This window comes from Trichomycterus rosablanca, chromosome 9 (assembly GCF_030014385.1).
Source record: "Trichomycterus rosablanca isolate fTriRos1 chromosome 9, fTriRos1.hap1, whole genome shotgun sequence".
In the NCBI taxonomy this organism is placed as follows: Eukaryota; Metazoa; Chordata; class Actinopteri; order Siluriformes; family Trichomycteridae; genus Trichomycterus; species Trichomycterus rosablanca.
In genome coordinates this window covers 6820112-6843980 of record NC_085996.1, presented here as the reverse complement: position 1 = coordinate 6843980, position 23869 = coordinate 6820112, and the positions used below count along the sequence as shown (strand labels likewise).

Genomic DNA, 23869 nt, shown 5'->3' with positions numbered 1-23869 from the left:
ATCACATCGGCCTATAGTTGGGAGAGCAACAGCCCAACTTTGGTGACTAAAGCTCACCACAGTCCTCTGGGTGGGACTGCTTAAACCCTGGAGGAGAACACCCAGTGGTAGTAAGCGATGGGGAAACCCCACAGCTGCTGTGGAAGAGCTGAACCGTGTGAAGCTACATGCGTGGAAGACACAAAGTCGTGCCATTACTAATGAAAGCTTTACATGTCACCCAGATGTGGTGTCCCAGTCTGGGTTTTTGTAAAATCGGCTTCACATTCAAGTATAGAGTCAATTTGTAAGGTAATTTAAACTCAGCACATTTCCATTACTTGTTAACTACATCAATCCTGCAGACCCTGTGCAAAGCCGACATGTTTTGAATGATGGATTGCAGTTGCAATTAGAGGAATTGTGGGTTAAACCTTTTTTGGTTAATCAGTACCTGGAATATTTTGATGATTCTCCGCTTGTTCTTAGGCTCATCATTTATCCTTCTGTTTCTGTTTGTTCCTGGAATATTTTGATGATCCTCCACTTGTCCCTAGGCTCATAATTTATCCTTCTGTTTCTGTTTGTTTGTCAAAACCAGAGTGTTCTCAAGGTGGCACACACACGCTCATGCCAGCCGCCCACGACACACACTTGTTCAGCCAAAAGTGATAAATTCTGAGAAGCGGAGCTGATGAACAGAAGGTCAGATGTGTTATCCAAATGGTGAATAAAGCTGATCAATTCAAATTCGTTATCATAACATTATTACATAAAATGTTATTAGAGGGAGAAAAAGTTGGACAAAATTACAGCTCATAGAAACATTGGAGGTTGTAGTACCAGTAATCACCAAGTATCTATAGTTAAGGGCAAAAGTTTACATACACTTATAGGGGAAATGTAATTAATGTCCTGTAAATGAATTTTCTGTCTGAAAATAAACATAAAATACTGCTTGGCTGGCTCTTACTCTAGTCCACTGGCCTGGTTGGGTGCTATTCTGAGTCAAGGTGTTTGCACAAGTGGTATAATAATACTTCAGTGTAGCAGGTTCCTGTGGGTGTGTTATGACTGTGTGTAAGAATGTAGTTATCAGATAGCTTCACCCATACTGCAGAGAGTTTGTGCTAGTCTGCTGTCCTCTTCAGCCAGCACGTCTTCCATGAGGTGTAGAAAGTTCTCTAATGTAATGTAACTTGATAGCAAAGTCTTCTAATTCCTCATTACTGATAATGATTGCAGCTGATGACTTTCCTGTGTCCATATAAATGGGGCTAGTTTGAGTACAGAATAGAATTTAAAGTGCTGCTACTGGTCTATAAATCACTGAATGGGTTCGGCCCAGAATACATCTCAGAAATGTTTAGAGAATATAAACCCAGTAGATCTCTTAGATCCATGGACTCAGGTCAGCTAGTTGAGCCCAGAGTCCAAACTAAACATGGTGAAGCAGCATTTAGCTGTTGGGCTGCATATAACTGGAACAGACTGCCAGGAGATATTAGATGTTCCTTAAAAGTAGAAATCTTTAAATCCAGGTTAAAAACTTTTCTTTTTTCTTGTGCCTATGATTGAGCTCGAAATTTTTGCTATTACCCTCATTTTACCATATTTCTTTTAGTTTTTCATGCTCTTCTAAATTGTAGTGTATATTTGACTATATTTTCTTTTAGTTTTCATGTTCTTAAATTTTTATCTCTCTTGTTTTAATTTCATATTCCCTAAATTGTAGGTTATACTTTACAATATTTTCTTTTAATTTTTCATGTCCTTAATTTTTTTTATCTCTCTTGTTTGAATTTCATGTTGTCTTAATTGTAACTAAATGTTTGCAAGAAGTCTTCCTGAGGTTCTAGATCTCAGGAATGTTTTAATGCTTTTAATGATTTTTTTTTCCTTACGTAAAGCACTTTGAATTGCCACTGTGTATGAAAGGTGCTATACAAATAAACTTGCCTTGCCTTGCCTTGCCTTACACCTTTAGACTGGGCCACACGCATTACAATGTAAGGTCTAAGCAGCTCTGCACACATCTCAGAAAGCAGATCATACATTTTCACAAGAGCATTTTAACCATCTTTAATTCCCAAGATCATCAATACAAACAATTTCCTGCAAGTGCAAGGTATATGAAACGGTGGTCTTTTTGCCAAGGACACTCAACTCAAACTCAAACGGTCACCTTATGCTATGAGAAAGTTTTTCCATATAGTGGAATGCAGTCCAGTAAATACCAAAAGACAGGTCTGCCATGAATTGATGGTGTCACTGTTCACAGTCAAACAAGCTTTAGACTATCATGTGCTTTTAGATGCTTAAATATTTCATAATTCTAAAAAAGTTTTAAAATCTTAAAGAAGAGTGCCCATGAACAAAGCCAGTTCAATTTATAAAGGAAAAAGTTCTAAAACCTGCAGGCAGAACCAATCAATTTATCAAGCCTAAAGTTCTAGAACCTGTAAGAAGAGTGCCTGTAGGCAGAACCAATTAATATATCAAGCTAAAAGATCTACGGCCGCTCAGGTGGCTCAGCGCTGGAACCAGAGCTGGGATCTCGAATACATCGTATCGAATCTCAGCTCTGCCTGTCGGCTAAGGCTGAGCAGCCACATGAACAACGATTGGCCTGTTGTTCAGATATGGGCGGGACTAAGCCGGATGGGGTCTCTCTCCCATGACTGGTGCAATTACGACCTCTGCTGGCTGATTGATGGCGCCTGCACAGAGATGAGAAAAGAGGTGTGTGTCTCAGGGTGTGTCTTTCCGTACACAACGCTGAGCTGCACTGCACTCGTCAAAGTGTAGGTGACAAAATGCATACGGCTGCTGCCCACGTGTCGGAGGGGGCGTGGGTTAGCTTCGTTCTCCTCAATCAGAGCAGAGATCGGCATTGGTGGAGAGGAAGCATGACGCAATCAGGCAATTGAACACGCAAAAAAGGGAGAAAAAGGGGAGAAAATGCATTAACAAACAAAAAAAAAAAAAAAAAAAAAAAAAATATATATATATATATATATATTAGGGCTGTCAAACGATTAAAAAATTTAATCGCGATTAATCTCAGAATTTCATATAGTTAATCGCGATTAATCGCATTAAATAAAATCTGTGTAAATGTTATAGAAAACAAGGTTTTTTAAGTGAAATGTGAAAAGTGGACGTTTCTACACGAAGTGAGTGTGTTTTGACCCTTTTGGGGCTTCCATAGTTCATGGACTAGCGTGCTTGACTCCGGTATTCAGTGCCGTAACAGATTAAGTTAATAAAGTGTTTTGCTCCCGACAACTTGTGAATATACCGTGTATTTATTTCTTTATTATGCAAGTGCATCCCTACGACGCTCAGTTATATTATTTTAACAAACCGCAAATGAACAACGGTGGCAAGTCCGACATTAAAACGTTGGTTCTACAAGTCAAGTCTCAACATGAATTAGAATCTGCGTTAACGGCACTATTTTTTTTAATCGCGTTAAATTGAGATTGCGTTAATGCGTTATTATCGCGTTAACTTCGACAGCCCTAATATATATATATACATACAGTGTATCACAAAAGTGAGTACACCCCTCACATTTCTGCAAATATTTTATTATATCTTTTCATGGGACAACACTATAGAAATAAAACTTGGATATAACTTAGAGTAGTCAGTGTACAACTTGTATAGCAGTGTAGATTTACTGTCTTCTGAAAATAACTCAACACACAGCCATTAATGTCTAAATGGCTGGCAACATAAGTGAGTACACCACACAGTGAACATGTCCAAATTGTGCCCAAAGTGTCAATATTTTGTGTGACCACCATTATTATCCAGCACTGCCTTAACCCTCCTGGGCATGGAATTCACCAGAGCTGCACAGGTTGCTACTGGAATCCTCTTCCACTCCTCCATGATGACATCACGGAGCTGGTGGATGTTAGACACCTTGAACTCCTCCACCTTCCACTTGAGGATGCGCCACAGGTGCTCAATTGGGTTTAGTACATCACCTTTACCTTCAGCTTCCTCAGCAAGGCAGTTGTCATCTTGGAGGTTGTGTTTGGGGTCGTTATCCTGTTGGAAAACTGCCATGAGGCCCAGTTTTCGAAGGGAGGGGATCATGCTCTGTTTCAGAATGTCACAGTACATGTTGGAATTCATGTTTCCCTCAATGAACTGCAGCTCCCCAGTGCCAGCAACACTCATGCAGCCCAAGACCATGATACTACCACCACCATGCTTGACTGTAGGCAAGATACAGTTGTCTTGGTACTTCTCACCAGGGCGCCGCCACACATGCTGGACACCATCTGAGCCAAACAAGTTTATCTTGGTCTCGTCAGACCACAGGGCATTCCAGTAATCCATGTTCTTGGACTGCTTGTCTTCAGCAAACTGTTTGCTGGCTTTCTTGTGCGTCAGCTTCCTTCTGGGATGACGACCATGCAGACAGAGTTGATGCAGTGTGCGGCGTATGGTCTGAGCACTGACAGGCTGACCTCCCATGTCTTCAACCTCTGCAGCAATGCTGGCAGCACTCATGTGTCTATTTTTTAAAGCCAACCTCTGGATATGACGCCGAACACGTGGACTCGACTTCTTTGGTCGACCCTGGCGAAGCCTGTTCCGAGTGGAACCTGTCCTGGAAAACCGCTGTATGACCTTGGCCACCATGCTGTAGCTCAGTTTCAGGGTGTTAGCAATCTTCTTATAGCCCAGGCCATCTTTGTGGAGAGCAACAATTCTATTTCTCACATCCTCAGAGAGTTCTTTGCCATGAGGTGCCATGTTGAATATCCAGTGGCCAGTATGAGAGAATTGTACCCAAAACACCAAATTTAACAGTCCTGCTCCCCATTTACACCTGGGACCTTGACACATGACACCAGGGAGGGACAACGACACATTTAGGCACAATTTGGACATGTTCACTGTGGGGTGTACTCACTTATGTTGCCAGCTATTTAGACATTAATGGCTGTGTGTTGAGTTATTTTCAGAAGACAGTAAATCTACACTGCTATACAAGCTGTACACTGACTACTCTAAGTTATATCCAAGTTTCATGTCTATAGTGTTGTCCCATGAAAAGATATAATGAAATATTTGCAGAAATGTGAGGGGTGTACTCACTTTTGTGATACACTGTATATATATACTGTATATATATGCAGGCAGAACCAATCAATATATAAAGCAAAATGTTCTAGAACCTGTAAGAAGAGCCTGTGGGCTTGTGACTGATAACAATATATTCATTATCTGATTATTAATTAAAGCTGTGCCATCTTGTTTCAGTTGAACTATTAAAAGTTGTTTATTGAATAACGAATTAAACGTACAGCTCTGTTTCCTCTGAAATAGAAAGTGTTTGGTTTCTCTGGTGCATTAATGTTATTATGAGCAAATATGAGAAACCACCTAGAGGTGAATGGCAATTCTGCTGTACTTCAATTACTGGATCTCCACCTACACACATAGACATATACACACAAACACACACACAATTTATGGGGTGCCCGTATTGCCTGACCTGTTTCCATAAACTATGACCAAATTTCTTAAAGCACTTTACGTGAATATGAAAGCACAGGAAAACAGGAAAGATGTTATTTACAGTCAAGGCCAAAAGTTGACAAACGCTTGTCAGTTTCTCGACAGTTCTGTATCGTCAATGTCGATGATGTCTGCAACTGTTCTTTATTTATGACTGAATGGTTGGAAGTCAAACTTCTTTATCCAAAAAACCTTTATGACGTTCAGGGTTTTTTTTAAAGTTTATTATGGGTTTTCTGCAGCGTCTAAATTCTACACATTCATTGCTTCACATTTATTTCAGATGTAAAATAAAATTTCAAAATGTAACAGTCAGCACAGGAAACTCCACATGCTGGTCTGTATGGAATCCAGCCCCGGTTCTGGACTGCTTTGCTTGGGGGGGCAGTAAAACCTAATGAGGGGGCATGTTGATAGTCATGTTTTTGAAGCCAGAAATATATTCAAGGCTTGATTTGTGCATGAATGATGACAGCCAAGCTATTGATACTGGCTTAAAGTGATGTATGAGGTTAAGAAATAAAAATGCATGTTTTCGAACTTAAACTTAAAACCCAATGATTAAAAAATACATGTTGATTATGTAAATGGAGAAAAAAGATTATCTAATTGTATTTCATTTTAATACGCCCCCTTAATTAAATTGCCATTACTAATAGAACAACTCTATTTTTTGAAAGGCTTTAATACAAATTTAAGTCAAAGCTGACAAATGTACCTACACACAGACTGAGAATATTCAAACGTGGAAATAGGAATGAGTGAGAATATTTATATTATTGGGAAATTAAAATATAAAGAAAACAAAAGAATACTAATTCTGTAAAACAAAAGTGTTTACCAGTATACCTGCCTCTCGCTCACACTAACAGAACATATACTGCCGAACTGAACTGTTTGGGGCAGTCTGCCGATTTTTATATGACTCAAAGAGCCAATCAGGAATAAGCAAGGAAATATCTTCACACTGTAAAACAAAATGCATTTTTGTGATTGGTTCAGAGATCATTTTAAAAATAGCCGTAGCATTGTGCTTGGGGGGGCAAAGACACAATTTGGGGGGGCAATGCCCCCCTCAGCCCCCCCCTAGCGCCGGCCCTGATGGAATCCCAGGCTCTGCAGGAGCAAAACATCCCCATAGCATTATATTTCACCATTCAAGATTCAAGCTTGATTTATTTGTCACATAAACACTTAAATACAAAGTACAACCTGCAGTGAAATGTAAACCTGGCACTACTCCTAAGAGAACTGATTGATGAATTAACTAAAAAGGCAGTGTATTTAAATACACAGGACCAAATCATTTCAACCGGTTTAAATGATTTGTTGTAAAAATTATTTACATTTATGTGGTACATTAGTCTGTGAATCGTTTAAAAAGGAAGTTCTATAACCTGTAAAAATAAAATACATGTAAAAATGCATAAAGGTGGGGTGCTCAGGTGGCGCTGAGGTAAAAACATGCTAGCACACCAGACCTGACATCTCAAACCTGTCGGTTCGAATCTCCTGGTTGTTTGCATCATAACTGATGCAATTACGACCTCTGCTAGCTGATTCAGAGACGAGGAATAATGTGTGATCAGGGTGTGTGTCTCCGTACACAAAGCTGATCCACATATGAACTCGCCTCGTGCAAATGAAAAGATGCAGTCGGCTACTGCACACGTGTCAGAGGGGCCATGTGTTAGTTGCGGCTCTCTTCGGTCAAGGTGGAGGTCAACATCAGTAGAGGGGAAGCTTAATGCAATCGGGTAATTGGATATAACTAGATTGTGAGGAAAATTGGGGAAAATGCAAAAAACAAGGGGTGGACCAAGCTTTCTATAGTCTATTAGAATCATGTCATAACAGTCCTGTTGTTAATATTTGACCCCACCAAAACTCACTGGACATAAAGGCTAAGGTGATCTGGATCCACCTCGCGACATACAGATCTGCTGGTACCAGATGTTAAACGACACCTTCAGATATTAAAATCATTCAAAACTTTACGTTACAGCAGTTCATGTAATGACATCACAAAAAATTTGTTATTACCAGATGTACTGGGTGAGGAAAAGGGAAAATTGGTAGTAAGTGGCATCAGGAGCATCACTTTCAGTAACCAGGAGGCCACAGAAACTCCTGTATCGGCCTACAAACACACGCACACACACACACTCACACACACAGAAAGATAAAGTTTCTACTCTTATTAACTGAAGCATGGAGAGCTACAGCTGCTGATACACACACTGAGCCCACCGGGGAAACACCCGCAAAACACACACACACACACACACACATGACCTTTTGGTTGGTGTACTTTCTCTTAGTGTGTTTACCATATCATACCACTTTTTACTGAGCACAGTCCCATTCTTTAAATAATCTGTAAGCTGATTCTGGTTATGCAAATATTAATGGATAATAATTACAAGATTAATGACATCACGTTTTTTTAAAGGCTGCCAGATACCAGATTCATCTTGAATGTTCGGACAGTGACTGAGGAAATCCCTAAACAGTCTTTTTTTTTTTTTTTTTTGCTGTAGTCGATGTTTAATATCCATGTAGAAAAACCAAAAGCAGTCACTTTGCATGTTTTCCACTCTTTCACTTTCCATCACGACTGCTCTGCCTAACTGTTTCAAAGTCAGCTGGAGGGAAACCATTAGAGAAGTCTTTGCAATGACCAACTTCATGTATTAAAGTGGCTTAAATACTGTATTAATCAAGTCAAGAGGGGCTTTATTGTCATTTCAGCTATATACAAGTACATATTGAAACGAAACAACGTACTTCCAGGACCAGGGTGCAACACAGAACGAAAAGTGCAAGACAATACAATACACACAGTGCAGATAAAAACAGTACAATAAATACAAAAAGACATTTCTAATCTACAAAGTAATTAAAGGAGACAAGACTAGCGACAAGTACATGGTACTGAGTAAGTGGTACGTGAGGTACCATTCACAGCAGATTTACAGCACTTTTTAATGCAGTGTCTTCTAATTATTAAATGTCACAAGTATTCCATAATGATTTGTAAGGCCTTGCCCTTTTTGTATCTTTGAATCTTTTAATCATATTAAGCACTGTAGAGTCTAAAATACATAAAATGCTTATGCTTATTGAAAAACATTTTTTAAAATCTGCTTATGGTGTTTTTCTTTTACTACAGACCAACAATCTATTTACTGCATGCATTGAAGTCCGTACAAGTTCACTATATGGCCAAAAGTATGTGGTCACAGCTACTAATTATTAACTTCATGTCTTTTAGAACTGTTTAGCCTTTATTGTCATACCTGGCTCAGTGTGTAGCACTTTCGCCTCACAGCAAGAGGGTCCTGGGTTCGATCCTCAGGTGGGGCGGTCCAAGTCCTTTCTGTGTGGAGTTTGCATGTTCTACCCGTGTCTGCGTGGGTTTCCTCCGGGAGCTCTGGTTTCCTTTCACAGTCCAAAGACAGCCAAGTGAGGTGAATTGGAGATACAAAATTGTCCACGACTGTGTTTGACGTTAAACACTGATGAATCTTGTGTAATAAGTAACTACCTGTCCTGTCATGAATGTAACCCAAAGTGTAAAACATGATGTTAAAATTCTACTAAATAAATACATAAATATTGTCATATCTACATAAACTAATTACAACAAAATTTGGAGGCTTATTTTGAAGCTGCGGTCAGAGAATAGATTCAGGGAAGAAAGAAAGGCATTTTTCTCACTGAACATGGCTGAACCATTGTGCACACAACAAGGTCCAGGCACAGAAAAGTGGATGCTGTGTTGCCCATGGTTTTGAAATAAGATCAAACAAGCTCATGGTCAGGGGTCCACATACTTTTATCCATACAGCGTATAATGATCTGCAAATTAAACTATCAGAATGTGCAGAACAATGCAGAGTGTAATAATAAATAAAAGCTTTTGTTTTTTGAGAATTTTTGATTATTTTGGGGTTTTTGTTTTTTTCTGAATGTAAAGTTTCCAGGTGTCATGTGACTTCCAGTCTGTAGTGAAATTCTAACACAGACCACATCACACACCATTGATTCAAACAACAGAGAGAGAGAGAGAGAGAGAGAGAGAGAGAGAGAGAGAGAGAGAGAGAGAGAGAGAGAGGAGGAAGTGGTTTAACACACTCCTCTAACACTCTTACACATTCATACGCTCACACGATCATCAGCAGGGAGAGAGGGCAAGCGAGAGAGCAGTAGAGAGAGCGGTGGTATGGCTCAGGGCTCAGACAGTAATGATACCAGCTACACCAAATCTCCATCACCAGGAAACAAACAGGTACAACTGCACCCCACCATCCATCTCATTCTTCTTCCCATCCTTTCTTCTCTGTTTATGCTCCTCTCTATTCAGCTCTCTATCAATCATTTCGTTCTCTCATTCTTCTTTTTATCATTAACTCTAAACTTGTCTCCTTTCATCTTTCCAGCCTTATTTCTTTCCTCTGTGCATTTCTCAATTATTCTTTTCAGTTTTTTGTCTCTTATCCACCCTTTTCTCCATCAGTTTTCATCCTTCTATTTATTTTTCTCTTTAAACTTTACTCTTCCATGGTCCTCCATCTCTTTATTCTTCTCCATCTTCTCTCCATCTATCTCTTTAACCTTCTCCTTTATCCAACTTCAACTTCTCTTGTGTCACTTTATCATGCATGTGAGTCTGTGTGCAGTTCATTGAGATGTTCATTTAAATTCTTTATTGCTTCGACTCTATCCATTCATCTTCTCTGCACGTCTTTTTGATTTTTCTCTTTATCTTTCTGTTCCTTCATGTCAGTTTGTTTATTCACACACACACATGTAGACTTCAACACTTTAGCGGGAATTCAGACCTCAGATTGTATAAGTTATAAGTTTGTGTTGTGCAAAAATGTAAGAGATATATTTGAGACTGTAAGACAGAGAGAGGAATTATGGGTAACGTGTAGTTAGTGATAATGAAAGTGTCGTTAATGACAACACACATTTACACATGGTCGGGCTGCTACGTGTCATATCTGTACAGGAGGTCAAAGTGAACAATGCTGCTATGAGTATGATCAATAATTATAGATTATACAGTCGCCAAAAGTCTGATTATACGAGGGACCTTCAAAAAGTTTGCACGCTTTTATATTTTGGTTATGAGCGTTAAGGACGCTTATAGTCCGGATTTAGCTCCATCTGATTTCCACCTTTTTGGAGCTCAAAGAAGCTTTAAGGGGAAGAAGATTTTCATGTGATGATGTGAAAGCAGCGCTGCATCAGTGGCTACAGGAAATTCTTAATAAATAGATTTTAAAAAGTGTGGAAACTTTTTGAAGAATCCTCGTAATATATAACAGCTACAATCATCAACTATATGCAGATCAGGATTTGGATTGGAGCTCAGCTCTTACCCATCAGAAACCCTACAAACAGTACAGCAGCACTTGAACAGCTCTGAGAGAACTGAAGCAAATGATAAACCAATTTCTAAAACTTTCAGTTTGTAGATTTAGGTTGTGTAAATAGAGTTGGAGATGCTGTTTTGGATTAAATGTCGTTTAGTGTCAAACTGGTTAAGGTTTGGAGGTCGTGGTGGATGCTCAGCTCAGTTTGATGCCAACATTTGCAAAGACCTTTACTAATCTGTAAACTAGTTAAGCTGATCTATTTAGATCCCAATCTGTAAAGATTCTAGCAGAAGAAGGTCAGAATCCAAAACAGGAATAGTGAAACATCTAAAAGGGTTCGTCTTGGAACCCTCCTGTTAAAGGGGTTTTAAAAAAAATCTGTAATGTTTATTCCAGAGAGATTTGAACAGGAATCTTATGTAATGGTGTATTCAGTAGTGTGTTCACAGTGTTTTTATGTGATCATTTCATTACATCTGCTTTTACACCTCATTTATTACCACACAAAGTCACTCTTACATTATGTTAGTAATGCTAACTGGTTTCTACAGATTGATCTACTGATGGTAAAGGCTGAGCAGTGCTATATTAATTGGTTGTAATTATCATGATAAAACACAGTAACAGCAAAAACCAGCAGGTACATGTTGTGACTGACCAAGCTTTGTTGGGTCTTAAATACAGAAGCACTGACCAGATGAATCCAGATATGGATCTGGATTTAGCGACAAAAACTTAGCTTAGCTTAGCTTAGACATGCAACCAGCTAGTGCAGCTCTGTGGTTGCTTCCTTTTTTAATTGTATTTTTGGAGGAAACTGGTGCTACCAGCACTCATTCATCAATACTCTCTCTCTCTCTCTCTCTCTCTCTCTCTCTCTGTCTCTCTCTCTTGCTAATGTCGCATGTCTCACATTTCAAATCGTGTTATAATTGTAAGAGCTTTGACCGACGTGCTACTTTCAATATTTCATGAAAATGCTCAGTGGTCTGACTACAGACCATAGATTTTTACGTTTACTAGCTACTTTCACTTTGTGAACATGCTCAGCAAACTTACAAATGCAACACTAAGCTATTGCTACTCAGCTAACTTTTTAGCTAAGTTCATATAAAACATACCACTCGTTTATGCACGTTATGTGTTCTTTGTGCATCGGGTTGTTCTTTAGCCTGCAGAAACACAAATCAGTACAGAGCAGCTACACGTTTGTAGTGTTTTAAGACAGAACTAAGCTGCATATATGCTAACTCATTAACTAATTTAGCATAATGCCTAAACTTGCCAGCAAAGTATCAGTAGGTGGCAGCAAAAAATCCACTTAGACCACTTTTAAGCAGGTAAATTAAATTGTGTTTTGATTTATTATTATTTAGCTGCTCTTTTTCAGTAAATGATTAGAAAACAGTGTCTACTAAAATGAATTGTTTTTAAAATAAGGTTATTGTGGATTGTCTTTATATCTTCTGTGGTGAAGGAAGTTTAAGATTGTCATTTCAATTTGTTCTGCCCTCCTAATTCCTTGTTAAATGACATGCATGTGATAATGATTGATAACAGCTGGCAACTTCTCTGTTCCCATTCAAATAATGCTGGTTTGACTGCACCTATTACAATGTACATGAAACAGTGGTCTCTTACCAAGGTCGGCAAAAAAATTGTCTCCATAAGGGTAGTGGTAACTCAACGTGTATTGTACTCGTCTAAAAATCAGAAGGTTTCAGGTTCAAGCCTCACCACCACTAGGTTGCCACTGTCGGGCCCCTGAGCAAGACCCTTAACCTTGTGAATTTACACAATTGTAAGTTGCTTTGGATAAAACCATCTGCTAAATACCGTAAACACAAATCCAAGAAGAGCTAGAAAAAGTGATGACTTGAACTCTGCTGGAACAGTCCACATTCAGTCCCGCTGTGACACTGTCCACATTCTTTCCTACCTTGGCAACAACACTGTTCAATGTACCTTTAATCAGTGCAGTCAAACAATCCCTGTACGGGCACAGAGAAGTCACCAGCTAGATTCATAAATAATCAGTAATCGAGAATCAAATAAATAGGCTCATACAGGTCCTGTACAAGTGTATGTAAAGATTTGTCTGTGAAATGAAAATGTCATTGTTCACCTGAAACCACAAAACTGTTCACTAGACATATCTGCACCCACACACACCTTTATATGCTGAGGGTTTGAGAATGTACCTGTGGGGAATTCTTGATGGAAAAGGTCTTCTGATGTTGTTATGGGTTTATCAGATCAACGTCACACACACACACACACACGCACCCCCCCCCCCCCCCCCCCCCCACACACACACACACACAGTCAGAACCACTGGTAAAAGGTTATAACTTACCTTAAACAAAAAGTTCAAATCTTAAAATTATTTTCCAGCTTTAAACAGCTTTTACCTTTTGTTAATCATGTGAATCAATTAAGAGTGTCTGTGAGTGTCCCATCTGATGGGAAAGGGGGCAGTTAGTGCCCCATGTGGGCATGTAATCTGCACAACGACATTGCATGAGCTGCATTAGTGGCTAGTATGGAAAATGGTACAAATGGTAAAAAAAATTTTTTACCCAGAATTTGGTTTGTCTTTTTTCTGTCTGTTATGCATAATATAGTTCCTATCAGAATACATTGACAGACAGGTTCACAGTATTTGTAACCATGTTGTTCATTCCAAACCATATTATCTATGTTTTCATTGCAAACATTTTTATTTACTTTCGAATCTCTGCTGAATTCCTGTTGGCCGGGTATCCCAATCCACTCCTTCACCCATATTAATTTCTTTTCCCCCTGCATATTACTGCATACCAGCACTAGGGATATTGTTAAGTATTTTTTAAATTTGAGGTACTCACTTGTTGTCTTTTTTCCAGGGTTCAACAGACGACATGAGGAAGGTAATGAGGAGGGAGAAGAATCGCATTGCGGCCCAGAAGAGCCGGATGAGACAAACACAAAAAGCCGACAGTCTTCACCTGGTAAGACTTCTAAAATACTGTTTGCACTAAGAGAAACTAAGAACACATCATGCATTTTAAAAAACACCACAAACAAATAACAGTTCTTTCCTCTAAAGAAGTTTTAGTGATAATTCACTTTTTGCAGCACTGTGGTTGTCTGTACTTTTGCTTCATTAATGTCATGTGACGCTTTAACTGAATTTGCAGAGAAGAATTTCAAATGCAAAAGTTTAAGATGTGTTAACATTGCTTCGCTTATCAAATGAGGTTTAGTAGGGTGTCGGAGCAAATGCCATTGCTCTGTGGGTAACTGTTCCTGCTGCTTTCAGGTCATCCTGCAACAGTGGCTCCTGGTTTCTTTTTAAGCTTCTTTAGCATTAGTCTGAAAGCAGGTTGTGAGAACTTGTGTGCTACTCCTGACAATTTCTGACTCCATGTACTTTCCACCTGGTGGTGATGGAACCAATTGTACTCACAGTGATGCTGAAGGTGTTTAGGAACCTCCATCATCTTCACCACGACCAGTACTTGCTGTGTCCCTCTGTGTGCACTAATGTAAATGTCTTTTGTAATTAAAACAAACTGGCAAAAGAACTAAGTTAAAATACATGATATGTGTAAATGTGAAGCGGCTGAATACTTGTTTTCACCTGCACCTGCACTATCAAGGACCTGAAGTAAAGAAGCTAGTCCTAATTAAGGTGGCATGAGCTCTGGACCTGCAAGTATATTTACATGGATCTGTGTTGAGCATGTGGCGATGCGTCATGGCTTTTGTCGAATTTCACACTTGTTCGTGTTTTTGCCTCTGTTTCTGGCATTAATGAGACAGCGTGGGAGGGGAAACATCGCGTGACTAATCGCATTATGGGCGTCTCAGTATAAACCTGGTCCACTTCTCCAACTCGCTCTGTTTTTCTTTACTCAGGAACAAAAAATAATCACTCCTTACTCAAATTATTCTGATATGAATTTACAATCGTCTTTTATTTGAATAGATTCTGATTTAGGATTTATACAACACATGGCAAAAAGTATCTGGACACCCATTCTGCTTATTGAGGTCAGGTGCTTCAGCCACACTATTGCTAAAATCATTAAAATAAAAATTATTAATATCTACTAAAATATATCCTTCTATATTTGTAGCAGAAGTTTGGGGCACAGCTTTTGACCTTTATGAGCACCTTTAGGATGCAGTGGAATGTTAATTGTGAACCAGGCCTTCTCATCAGTGCTGCTTCTCATCACTGAGACCTTCTCATCAGTGACTGACCCCTTTTGATGCTCTATTAACAAAAAACTAATTGTGAAAAGGGCAAGGGCAAGCCGTAGCCTAGTGGTTAGGGTACTGGACTAGTAATCAGAAGATCGCTGGTTCAAGCCCCACCACTGCCAGGTTGCTGCTAATGGGCCCTTGAGCAAGGCCCTTAACCCTCAATTGCTCAGACTGTATACTGTCACAGTACTGTAAGTCGCTTTGGATAAAGGCGTCTGCTGAAAATGTAAATGTGAAAAGCCTTTTTAAAAGAATAGAGACCACAAAGGGGCAACAGCTTTATATTAATGTGCATGGTTTTGGAACTGGATGTGCAGCAAGCTTTTAGGCAGCTGTCTATGTAGCACTGGTCATATAGTGCATGTTTAATAGTGTCCTCAAACAAAGTGTAAGATAAGTGCCTTAAAATATAGTGTAAAATATAACGCCTGGGTGATTCTTCTGAAGAAGAATGTCTGTGATATGAAACTGAAGTCAGTTGGGTTGTACAACAGGTAACCAATCTAAAGCAGTGGTAGCTTAGCAGTTAGAGTGTTGGCTAGTAATCTGAAGATCATTGGTTCTTTTGCTCAAAAGAATCACAATCATGGTTTTGGAATGTCCTAGCCAAAGTCCTGACTCGAACCCCACTGAGACGCTGCAGCAGAACCCTGAACAGGCAGTTTATGCTCAAAAGCGCTCCAGTGTTAAAGCAGTATGGGCCAAAAATCCACCACAGTGTTCTGAAAGACTTTTCTCCAGGGGGCAAATACTTTTTCACAGTAATGTTGCGCTGTCTTCTGCATAGTGATAATAAAAATAATGCGCTTTTTCTTTATAAAGTGAATTTCATTTCCGCATTTTTTTCTTAAGTTCACACTCACAGTTCTGCAAAGTGCATGTGTTATTAGATCCTGGACGTAGCAGCATGCACGATAAACACAGAAAAATGCAGAAGATGGATTGGCTGCTTTAAATTGCCTCTGGGTGTGAGTAAGTGCGTTAATAAATGTGTATGCATTTGTTGCCCTACAAAAGATTAGCATCCTGTCTGGGGTACGCTCCTCCTGCCTTGCGCCCGATGTTTATGGGTGGCACAGGACCCACTACAACCCTGATCAAGATGAAGTGCTTAATAAAAAAAAAAAGAATCAGTTTACCAGCAGAGTGCTTGCAGTCAGGACAGTTCAGATCTTTCCAAGTGGCTCTTTCTGACAATTTTTTCTCATTTTTAATCAATGCATTTTGGATTACAAGCATTCCATGCTCTCTAATTATGCTATACAGCCGAAAGTATGTGGATGCCCCTCTTTTTAATTGTAGATTTTTCCTCCTTTATCTACCAGTTTAGTCATTATAAATTACCTCGTACATGTGTCCAATATGCGCTTGTTACTTATCAGCTGCCAAAGGTGGGATCCCACACAAAACCGTATCATGTAAGATGAGCCATGCTAAGCTCCATGTAACGCCCCCTACCCACTTGTGGACACCCGACCAGGGCGGCGGCTCTGCTGAGTTTTGAAACCTTGAGATTTTAATGCTCTGCAGCGGTGTGCAAGTGTGTGAGACTCCTGCACCACCTAAGCGCTCAGACACACCTATTGCTAACAGGTATGTAGAATCGCTGATCATTGATAGGAGGAGTAAGTTCCCCATGGTCACTTCTCAGTAGTGTATCATTTCATCATCACCATAACACGACAGTTTCAGTCAGTCTGGTTTCCTCTGAACCAGACGCGGTGGGAGTGCTATAACCACGCATGTGGGCTAATCAGATTAGCAAGAATTAAGACGTCAACATGAATATTTACCATCAGATAAACCAGATCATTCATCTACTTATCGTGAGGAAAAGCTCTGTATTATTTAGTACAGATTGTATTTATTAATGGTCAGCGCTGCTTGAGCATGATGGATTTGCATGTATCTGAATTGCAAATGAGGAAGGTGTGTATTTTTGTAAATGTGTGTGTGCGTGTGTGTGTAGTTTCTCTTCACGGCTGATGCATGATAAACAGGAAGCCTTAATTTTCCTTGATATGGCATGTTTCCTGTAGTATACTTGTGAGCACACTCAGTGTGGGTCGTAGGGGGGACGGTCTACTGTCATTTCTCGTAAAGGTGGATAAGTGCGTCACTAAGCTGAGGGTAAGCCCCAAACGCCAAAACGCTAACGCTAACTGGAAGGCTAGGCCACAGCCTGATAAAGCTTGTGGGAGCGTTAAGTGTCTGTTACTTTCTCTTTTTGTCTGTTTCTCACAGCAGCGCAACCCACCTCCCTAAACTTACCGGCAAATGTCTGTCGGTTAACTTTGTCACTTAATCTTGGTTGTTTTTTCTTTTCCCCTGATTTCTAATTTTACCATAATGAAGAAATAGAACAGCTTTCTGTTGCTAAAATTGTATGGAAAACCCAGATTTGTCTTTTTTATGCTGGGAGGAAATTTCTCTGGATGTTCAGATGTATTTTAAGAATGGCATAACATCAGGTCTGTCTAGAATTTACATCTGCTGTCCACAGTCAAAGTAAGCGTTACATGGAAACTTTGGGGCTGCTGTGCAAAAAAGGAGCCGCTTCTACTTTTTTTTGGTAAAGCTTTTGGTAGCCACATGGACTAAGTGAATGTACGAGCATTCAGTCACCTACCGATGCATTTTTCCAGCATCGTACCAACTTCAGCAAAAAATGGTTTTAGTTGAGCGTGTAGCCACTGATACACCGCTGCTTTTCACATCATCACATGAAAATCTTCTTTCCCTTAAAGCTTCTCTGAGTGTCCAAAAAGGTGGAAATCAGATGGAGCTAAATCTGGACTATAAGCATCTTTCAGTCTTTCAGACACGACCAGTTACTACTCCTCCCACCCTCACCGCTTCAAACGAAAATATATAAGTGAGAAAACTTTTTTCTTTAATTTCCCTCGGGATCAATAAAGTATCTATCGATCTATCTATCTGAAGACCCCTCGTATGTGATCTGTATGTAAACTTTTGACCTTCGCTGGAAAATCAACCACTTCTACACAGATCAGGAAGCTGCTTCCCCCTGACGAGAACGTAGGGAGAACATGTAGAGCAATGCTCCATAAATGGCAATAATGAATTACTGATAATAATGTGTGTGTGTGTGTGTTTGTGTTTGCACAGGAGAGTGAAAATCTGGAAAAAGAGAATGCAGCTCTGCGAAAGGAAGTGAAGCGATTGACAGAGGAAGTGAAGTATCTGTCCACGGTACTAAGCAACCACGAGCCGCTGTGCACCACCCTGAGTGTCACGCCCGCCGACCTGCTGTACAGCACACACACACATGCACACACACCCTTCCACCAGCACATTAACGCATCACACTACCCTCTCTGACCTGCAGGCAATACTGTCGGGGGGAGCCGGGCGGTGGTGAGGGCGGTGGTGTTAGGGCTCAGGTCACACACAACATACTGGATGCCAAATTACACAGCTGAAGAGAACCAGCAAAACCAGTGAAATAACTTGGGGGTGGAGGGCACTGCCAAGGCTGTTCCCGAAAAAGTGCACTCTGATCATCTTCTACAGTCATGAATGAACTAAACGTCCGTTATTTAAGATCAGCTAGTGATTTTGACCTGGTCAGGTGTGATCAGTTACATTTCACCTAGTGACATTCTCATATGTTGTAAAAATCATTATGGAATTTTTGTTTGTTTTAAAAACTGGAAATAGAACATTTAAATGCTCACATGCATATTTTTTAATACCATAAAATGAGCAATACCAAGTATTTTACCTTTTAATGCGCTTTGCACCATGCGAAAAAATGTGTATTAGTACTATAATATCTGATACAGTTAAAAATGTACATGTTTTATTCTTGTGAGTAACTGAACTGTTTCTGTTGGAACACATAACGCTATAGGCCAAAAGTTTTTGGACCAACAGCTTTGGAGAGCCGTATTGTAAACGAGTCACTCTATGCTGCTCTGTGAGTTCACTACCACTCAAGCAGGTGCCTGGACCAACCAGTGGAGGCCACATTTACAGCAGCAATAAGGAAACCTGTCGACTTTACTCCCTCAGACACAGCCAGTTACGTCTGTATGAAAATTAAAGAATTTTGAGGTCCGTCCACCTGCAGCAAAACAGCACCAGAGTGCAAAACTACCACCACTATGCTTTACAGTCTCCCTCAAACATACTGAAGCTTTTTTCTTGTACTGTAACCTAAATTAATGCTGAATTAGAGCCTGCTTGACACTTGGATAGTGACACATGTTCCAGCAGATCCTAATTCATGTTCTAATTCAATGTTTATTGGTCATTCTCCAGTCAAATTTTTCATCAGCTTGAGGTGACGTTATTTCCTTCTCTTCTTGACTACTGATCAGTGTACTTTATACTTAGAGACAATTGTTTTTAAAGATTTTGTGACTTGAAAGTTGATTAGAAATAGCTCCAATTACGCTTTTTAAAAAATTGTCAAATTAGGTCTGTTCATATGGACACAGATAAATCACCCAATCATAATCACTAATGAAGAGTTAGAAGGTGACATTACGAAGTTAAATGACGTTAAAGAACTTTCTACGCCATCACATTAATCTTCTAAGCTCTGTTGTTGATATATTTTTGACCAAGCAGACTTTTTTTTTTTTAGAAAACTCACAATACACTATAAATGATGTGTTCCAAACATTCAGTCACAGAAAGAACAGTTGCAGAAATGAAAATATGGGTGTAGTAAACTTTTGAGCTTCACTGTAAAGGGTCAGAATGTTAATATGAAGGCATTTAAGGAACTGGCATCGACAAAGTGTAGAGCTAATAATGCCACTTCCATCAGTACTTCAGTACTAGATAAAGCTTTGAGGGAGTTAGCATTAGCCTTGATGCAACTTTTTGTAAGTTTGTAAGTCTTTACACCACTGGTTGCTAATGTAACTTTTTATACCCCTGATCAAATGTAAGTTTTTACACCCCTGATCAAGTTTTTTTACATTCACAATATTTCACAGTGACTTTTGCACTAGAGTGTAGGACTGTTTTGTGCATTGTATGTAGTGCACTCAGTAGGGTGTATGATGCTATTTGGGATGTAACCACAGTTAATTATGTTTAATAACAGAATGTGAATGTCGTTTGCAGTCGTTAGGAACATCTCACAGATCAGGAGGTATGGTGTTATTTTTGCCCTGAAGAAAATAATGAAACATATTTCCGTTGGTGAAAGAAGGGTTTTATATTGTTTATGTTGAAGTGTAATGGTGCATATCAATGACGTACTGAATGTTTATTGTGTTCATGTGTTTACTTGTACAATACAAACCAGCTTACTGTTCTAGGTTCAAATCACACTGATTTACTGTCGGATATACTGTATTTCACCAGTCTTTCTTTTGAGTAAGAGCTTATATGTTGTATGGAGGCAAAACTGGGTTCCTCAGTTATGATGAGGAGATGATTAAATACAAATAAATGTTTGGTGTTGATCAGCTGTATCAGGCGTAGCTTCTTCCCAGTGTTGGTGATGGAATTGCTTAACGGTAGAGTTCTGTTATTATGTGGGTTTATCAACATAACCAACCAACAACTTATTTACGACATTGTGAGGAACAAACTGGAGCTTCTTCTTCAACCAGCACCAGAGAAACTCAAACTTGGCTGTTATTGGATCAGCAGTGTGGATGTTTTTTTTCTCAGATTCTCAGCTATAAAATACAGCGGTGGCTCCAGGACAGAGGTTCGCAAACATACTTATATAACTACAAAAACCAAATGAATAAAGCAACACTGATTTTGTTTTTCATTGTCACTAAATAGCTAATAAACATAAGTCAGTAACATCAAGAAAACACATTAGTGGTCACTGAGATCTGCAGTATCATCATGGCTCACTAGGGGGCCACAGCTCACTAAGATCCATTATTTTACTGGGAACATTTCCAGTCTCACAGGACCAAATTGACACGATTAAAGTCTGAAGAATTTGTCTGGTGAATTTGGTTAAAAGAAAGTGAGTGAGTGCAAAAATTGTGGCTGTGTCCCAAACATCTTAATACTGTACTAAATAGTATGTCTAATTAGCAGACTTTACATGGTTTGGTTACACACAATTTAAACATGAGTAAGGATCAGCAAATACGATGTGAGTGAAGAACAATGTGGTTTTATACAGTCAGAACAATGTAGTAAAAAACACAGTGCGACTCTACTAATGTAGGATTAGAAGAAATCTCTGGACAGGTGGGAAAAGGGAAGAACTTACAAGAAGAAATTATGCAAAAAGTTCATCCAAAAACCTTAATGAAAATAGAATCAAATGGTAAGTATATTTCAGAAACATTGACTACAGATGATGACCTTGAAAAATGGTCAAGCTGAGTGGACACTGCTCTTGGGATTTGGACACATCCTCGGAAAAAGAGGGTAAAAAACCTTATTCAAACGAACGGAACTGAATTAGAGTATTCTGTACTGTGGCGCCCACATGTGGAAGCAAAGTGAAGTACAAGTGAGTGAGACAAAAATACATTTGTTAAATTACTTGTTGAATGTATTTTGATTTATTTTATAGTAGCTTCTTTCTTTTATTTTACCAACTACTTCATCCTGGTCAGAGGTGTGATGGGCCTGACATTATCTAGAAACGTTTTGTGAGCAATAATGATTGCAACCAGAGATTTCAGGAAGCATATACTCATGTGCTGCTCTCCTCAGCCAGCGTGGCTGAAGGAACTGCAATGGAGAAATCGAAATTGATCACTTTGATCAAATAGCTTGAAGATTTGTTTATCTATGTCTTCAGATACTTTCACCGTTACCTTACACTGTTGCCCAGGTGGTGTGGCTGTCGAATTCGCTAGCCCACGACACTGAAATCTCAAGCTCTGGAGTTTGAATCCAATGTGGTGCTATAAACCAGGCTGGGTGCCCAAACAGGTACAATTGTCCATGTCTGTGGGAGGAAAGGTCAACAGGGCTTTACTGCTTCTGTACAATTGCAACCTCTGCTGTTTGGCCCCAGCGCTTGCGCTCATAGTGGGGTATTTGTGGAGTTCATAGAGTGACTCTCGGCATGCTGCTCACTGGCAGGTGAAAATACTTGTCCGGTGACTGCAGCCCTCCTCAGTCAGCACAGGAGTGATACAGGCAGCAAGAGAACTGCAATAGGGGAACTGGCAATGATTAGATTAGGGAAAAAAATGCCCCCACCATACCAACCCCTTTCAAAAAGATTCATCCTTATACTGTGTGTGTGTGTGTGTGTGTGCGCGCGCACATTATTAGTGGTGTTCCTTGAGACGTTCCAAAATCTCCAGAGGGAAACACACACTAGCAACCAGGCGTTTAGTTTATCAACACTAACACCTCAAAGCAAACACACATTTATTATCAACTAATGAGCAGCACGTCAGCGCATCCTCATGATTCATGTTCATATAAATATTTTTAGATTCAGATTTATTTATAAAACTTAATAGATTATTAAAGGATTAAAAGAGGAAGATGATGTTGGAGTCAGAACAGTGGTGAGTATTTAGTCTGTTCTTATTCACTCAGTCTTGTCAGTATTTGCTCATATTAATGTTTTATATTGATGGTTCATATCCATATTTTATTATAATGTATTATTGTTTTATTTAGTTTTGAATCAGAAACGTTGAGTTAATAAAATGTATATGAATATATTGTATATATTCTAGATTTAAATACACATTTAGGCCAGTGGTAGCTTAAAGATTGATGTACTGAACTATTAATTGGATTAATTAATTGGGTTTAAACCCCACCACTACCAAGTTGCCACTGTTGGGCCCTTAAACAAGGCCCTTAACACTTAATTACTTGTACCTTATTCAGTTACATTTGTAGATGGGCTGCTAAATGCAGTAAAAATAAATCACACTTCTATTATAACAATCATATCATGTTATATTTAATGCAATTCATTCAACATAAATAGATGTTTTAGACTGCTAAAAAAGTCACATCCAACACCAGCAGCATTTATTATAATTTAAATCAAAGCATTTTAGCTTTATATAAATGATATACATTGTAAAGCTTATTTTATTGACTCTATTGGCTATAAAGTGTGCATGGACAGATGTCCGCTTCCGTGATTTGGCTGTTTTGAATATCTGGACGCCTGACCATGAGCTTGTTGAACACTCAGTTCTAAAACCATGGGCATCCAGGGGGGGTCCAGGCTCTGTTCAGGCTCTGTAGTTTCCCAAACCAGTCTGTGCACATGGGCACAGTAATGCTGGCACAGAAAAGAGCCTTCCCTAAACTGTTGACAAGTTTGCAAGCATACGATTTATTTTATGTAAATACAGTGTTTCTGAACACCTGAGATCATTCATTAGGAGGAGGGGGTGATTTCTGTAAACTGAGTAAATTTGAAATGACATGAAATTCTTCTGATCTTCTGACAGATTCACCTTGAGGACGATGTGGAACATCAGACCAACACATGATCACGAACACATCACTTTAGCTGCATGATGAAGTCCAGGTTCTGGATTCTAGTTCTCCATGGTTTTCCCTAAAGTCTTTACCTTATTTGAGGTAAAGGTAGCTGAAGTTGGGGAACCATAAAATCACAAATCTGTGACATCGCCGGAGATCTTCCCATTTTATTTAGTAAAAAAGCTTAGTAGGCACTCACAATGTCATTCAATGAAGGCAACGACTTCTCTGTGGCTGTACCAGAAGTTGGCCGGAATTCTAGGAGAACATGCGGCGGGTTC

The 23869-nt window shown here is 39.4% G+C and overlaps 1 protein-coding gene across 1 annotated transcript; it reads left to right on the top strand.

The window, feature by feature from the left end:
• Positions 1 to 9748: 9748 nt before the first annotated feature.
• Positions 9749 to 18743, top strand: batf (basic leucine zipper transcription factor, ATF-like). Its single transcript, XM_063001045.1, has 3 exons — positions 9749 to 9814; positions 13796 to 13900; positions 18291 to 18743. The coding sequence occupies exons 1-3, from the start codon at positions 9749 to 9751 to the stop codon at positions 18501 to 18503; spliced, it is 384 nt and encodes a 127-aa protein (XP_062857115.1). The 3' UTR covers positions 18504 to 18743.
• Positions 18744 to 23869: the final 5126 nt, after the last annotated feature.

Bases quoted from the DNA above. Each gene is read 5' to 3' on its own strand.
- batf (XM_063001045.1), top strand. From the start codon at position 9,749: ATGGCTCAGGGCTCAGACAGTAATGATACCAGCTACACCAAATCTCCA. The intron at 9,815-13,795 runs GTACAACTGCAC...TCTTTTTTCCAG, and splicing joins CATCACCAGGAAACAAACAG to GGTTCAACAGACGACATGAG. The intron at 13,901-18,290 runs GTAAGACTTCTA...GTGTTTGCACAG, and splicing joins AAGCCGACAGTCTTCACCTG to GAGAGTGAAAATCTGGAAAA.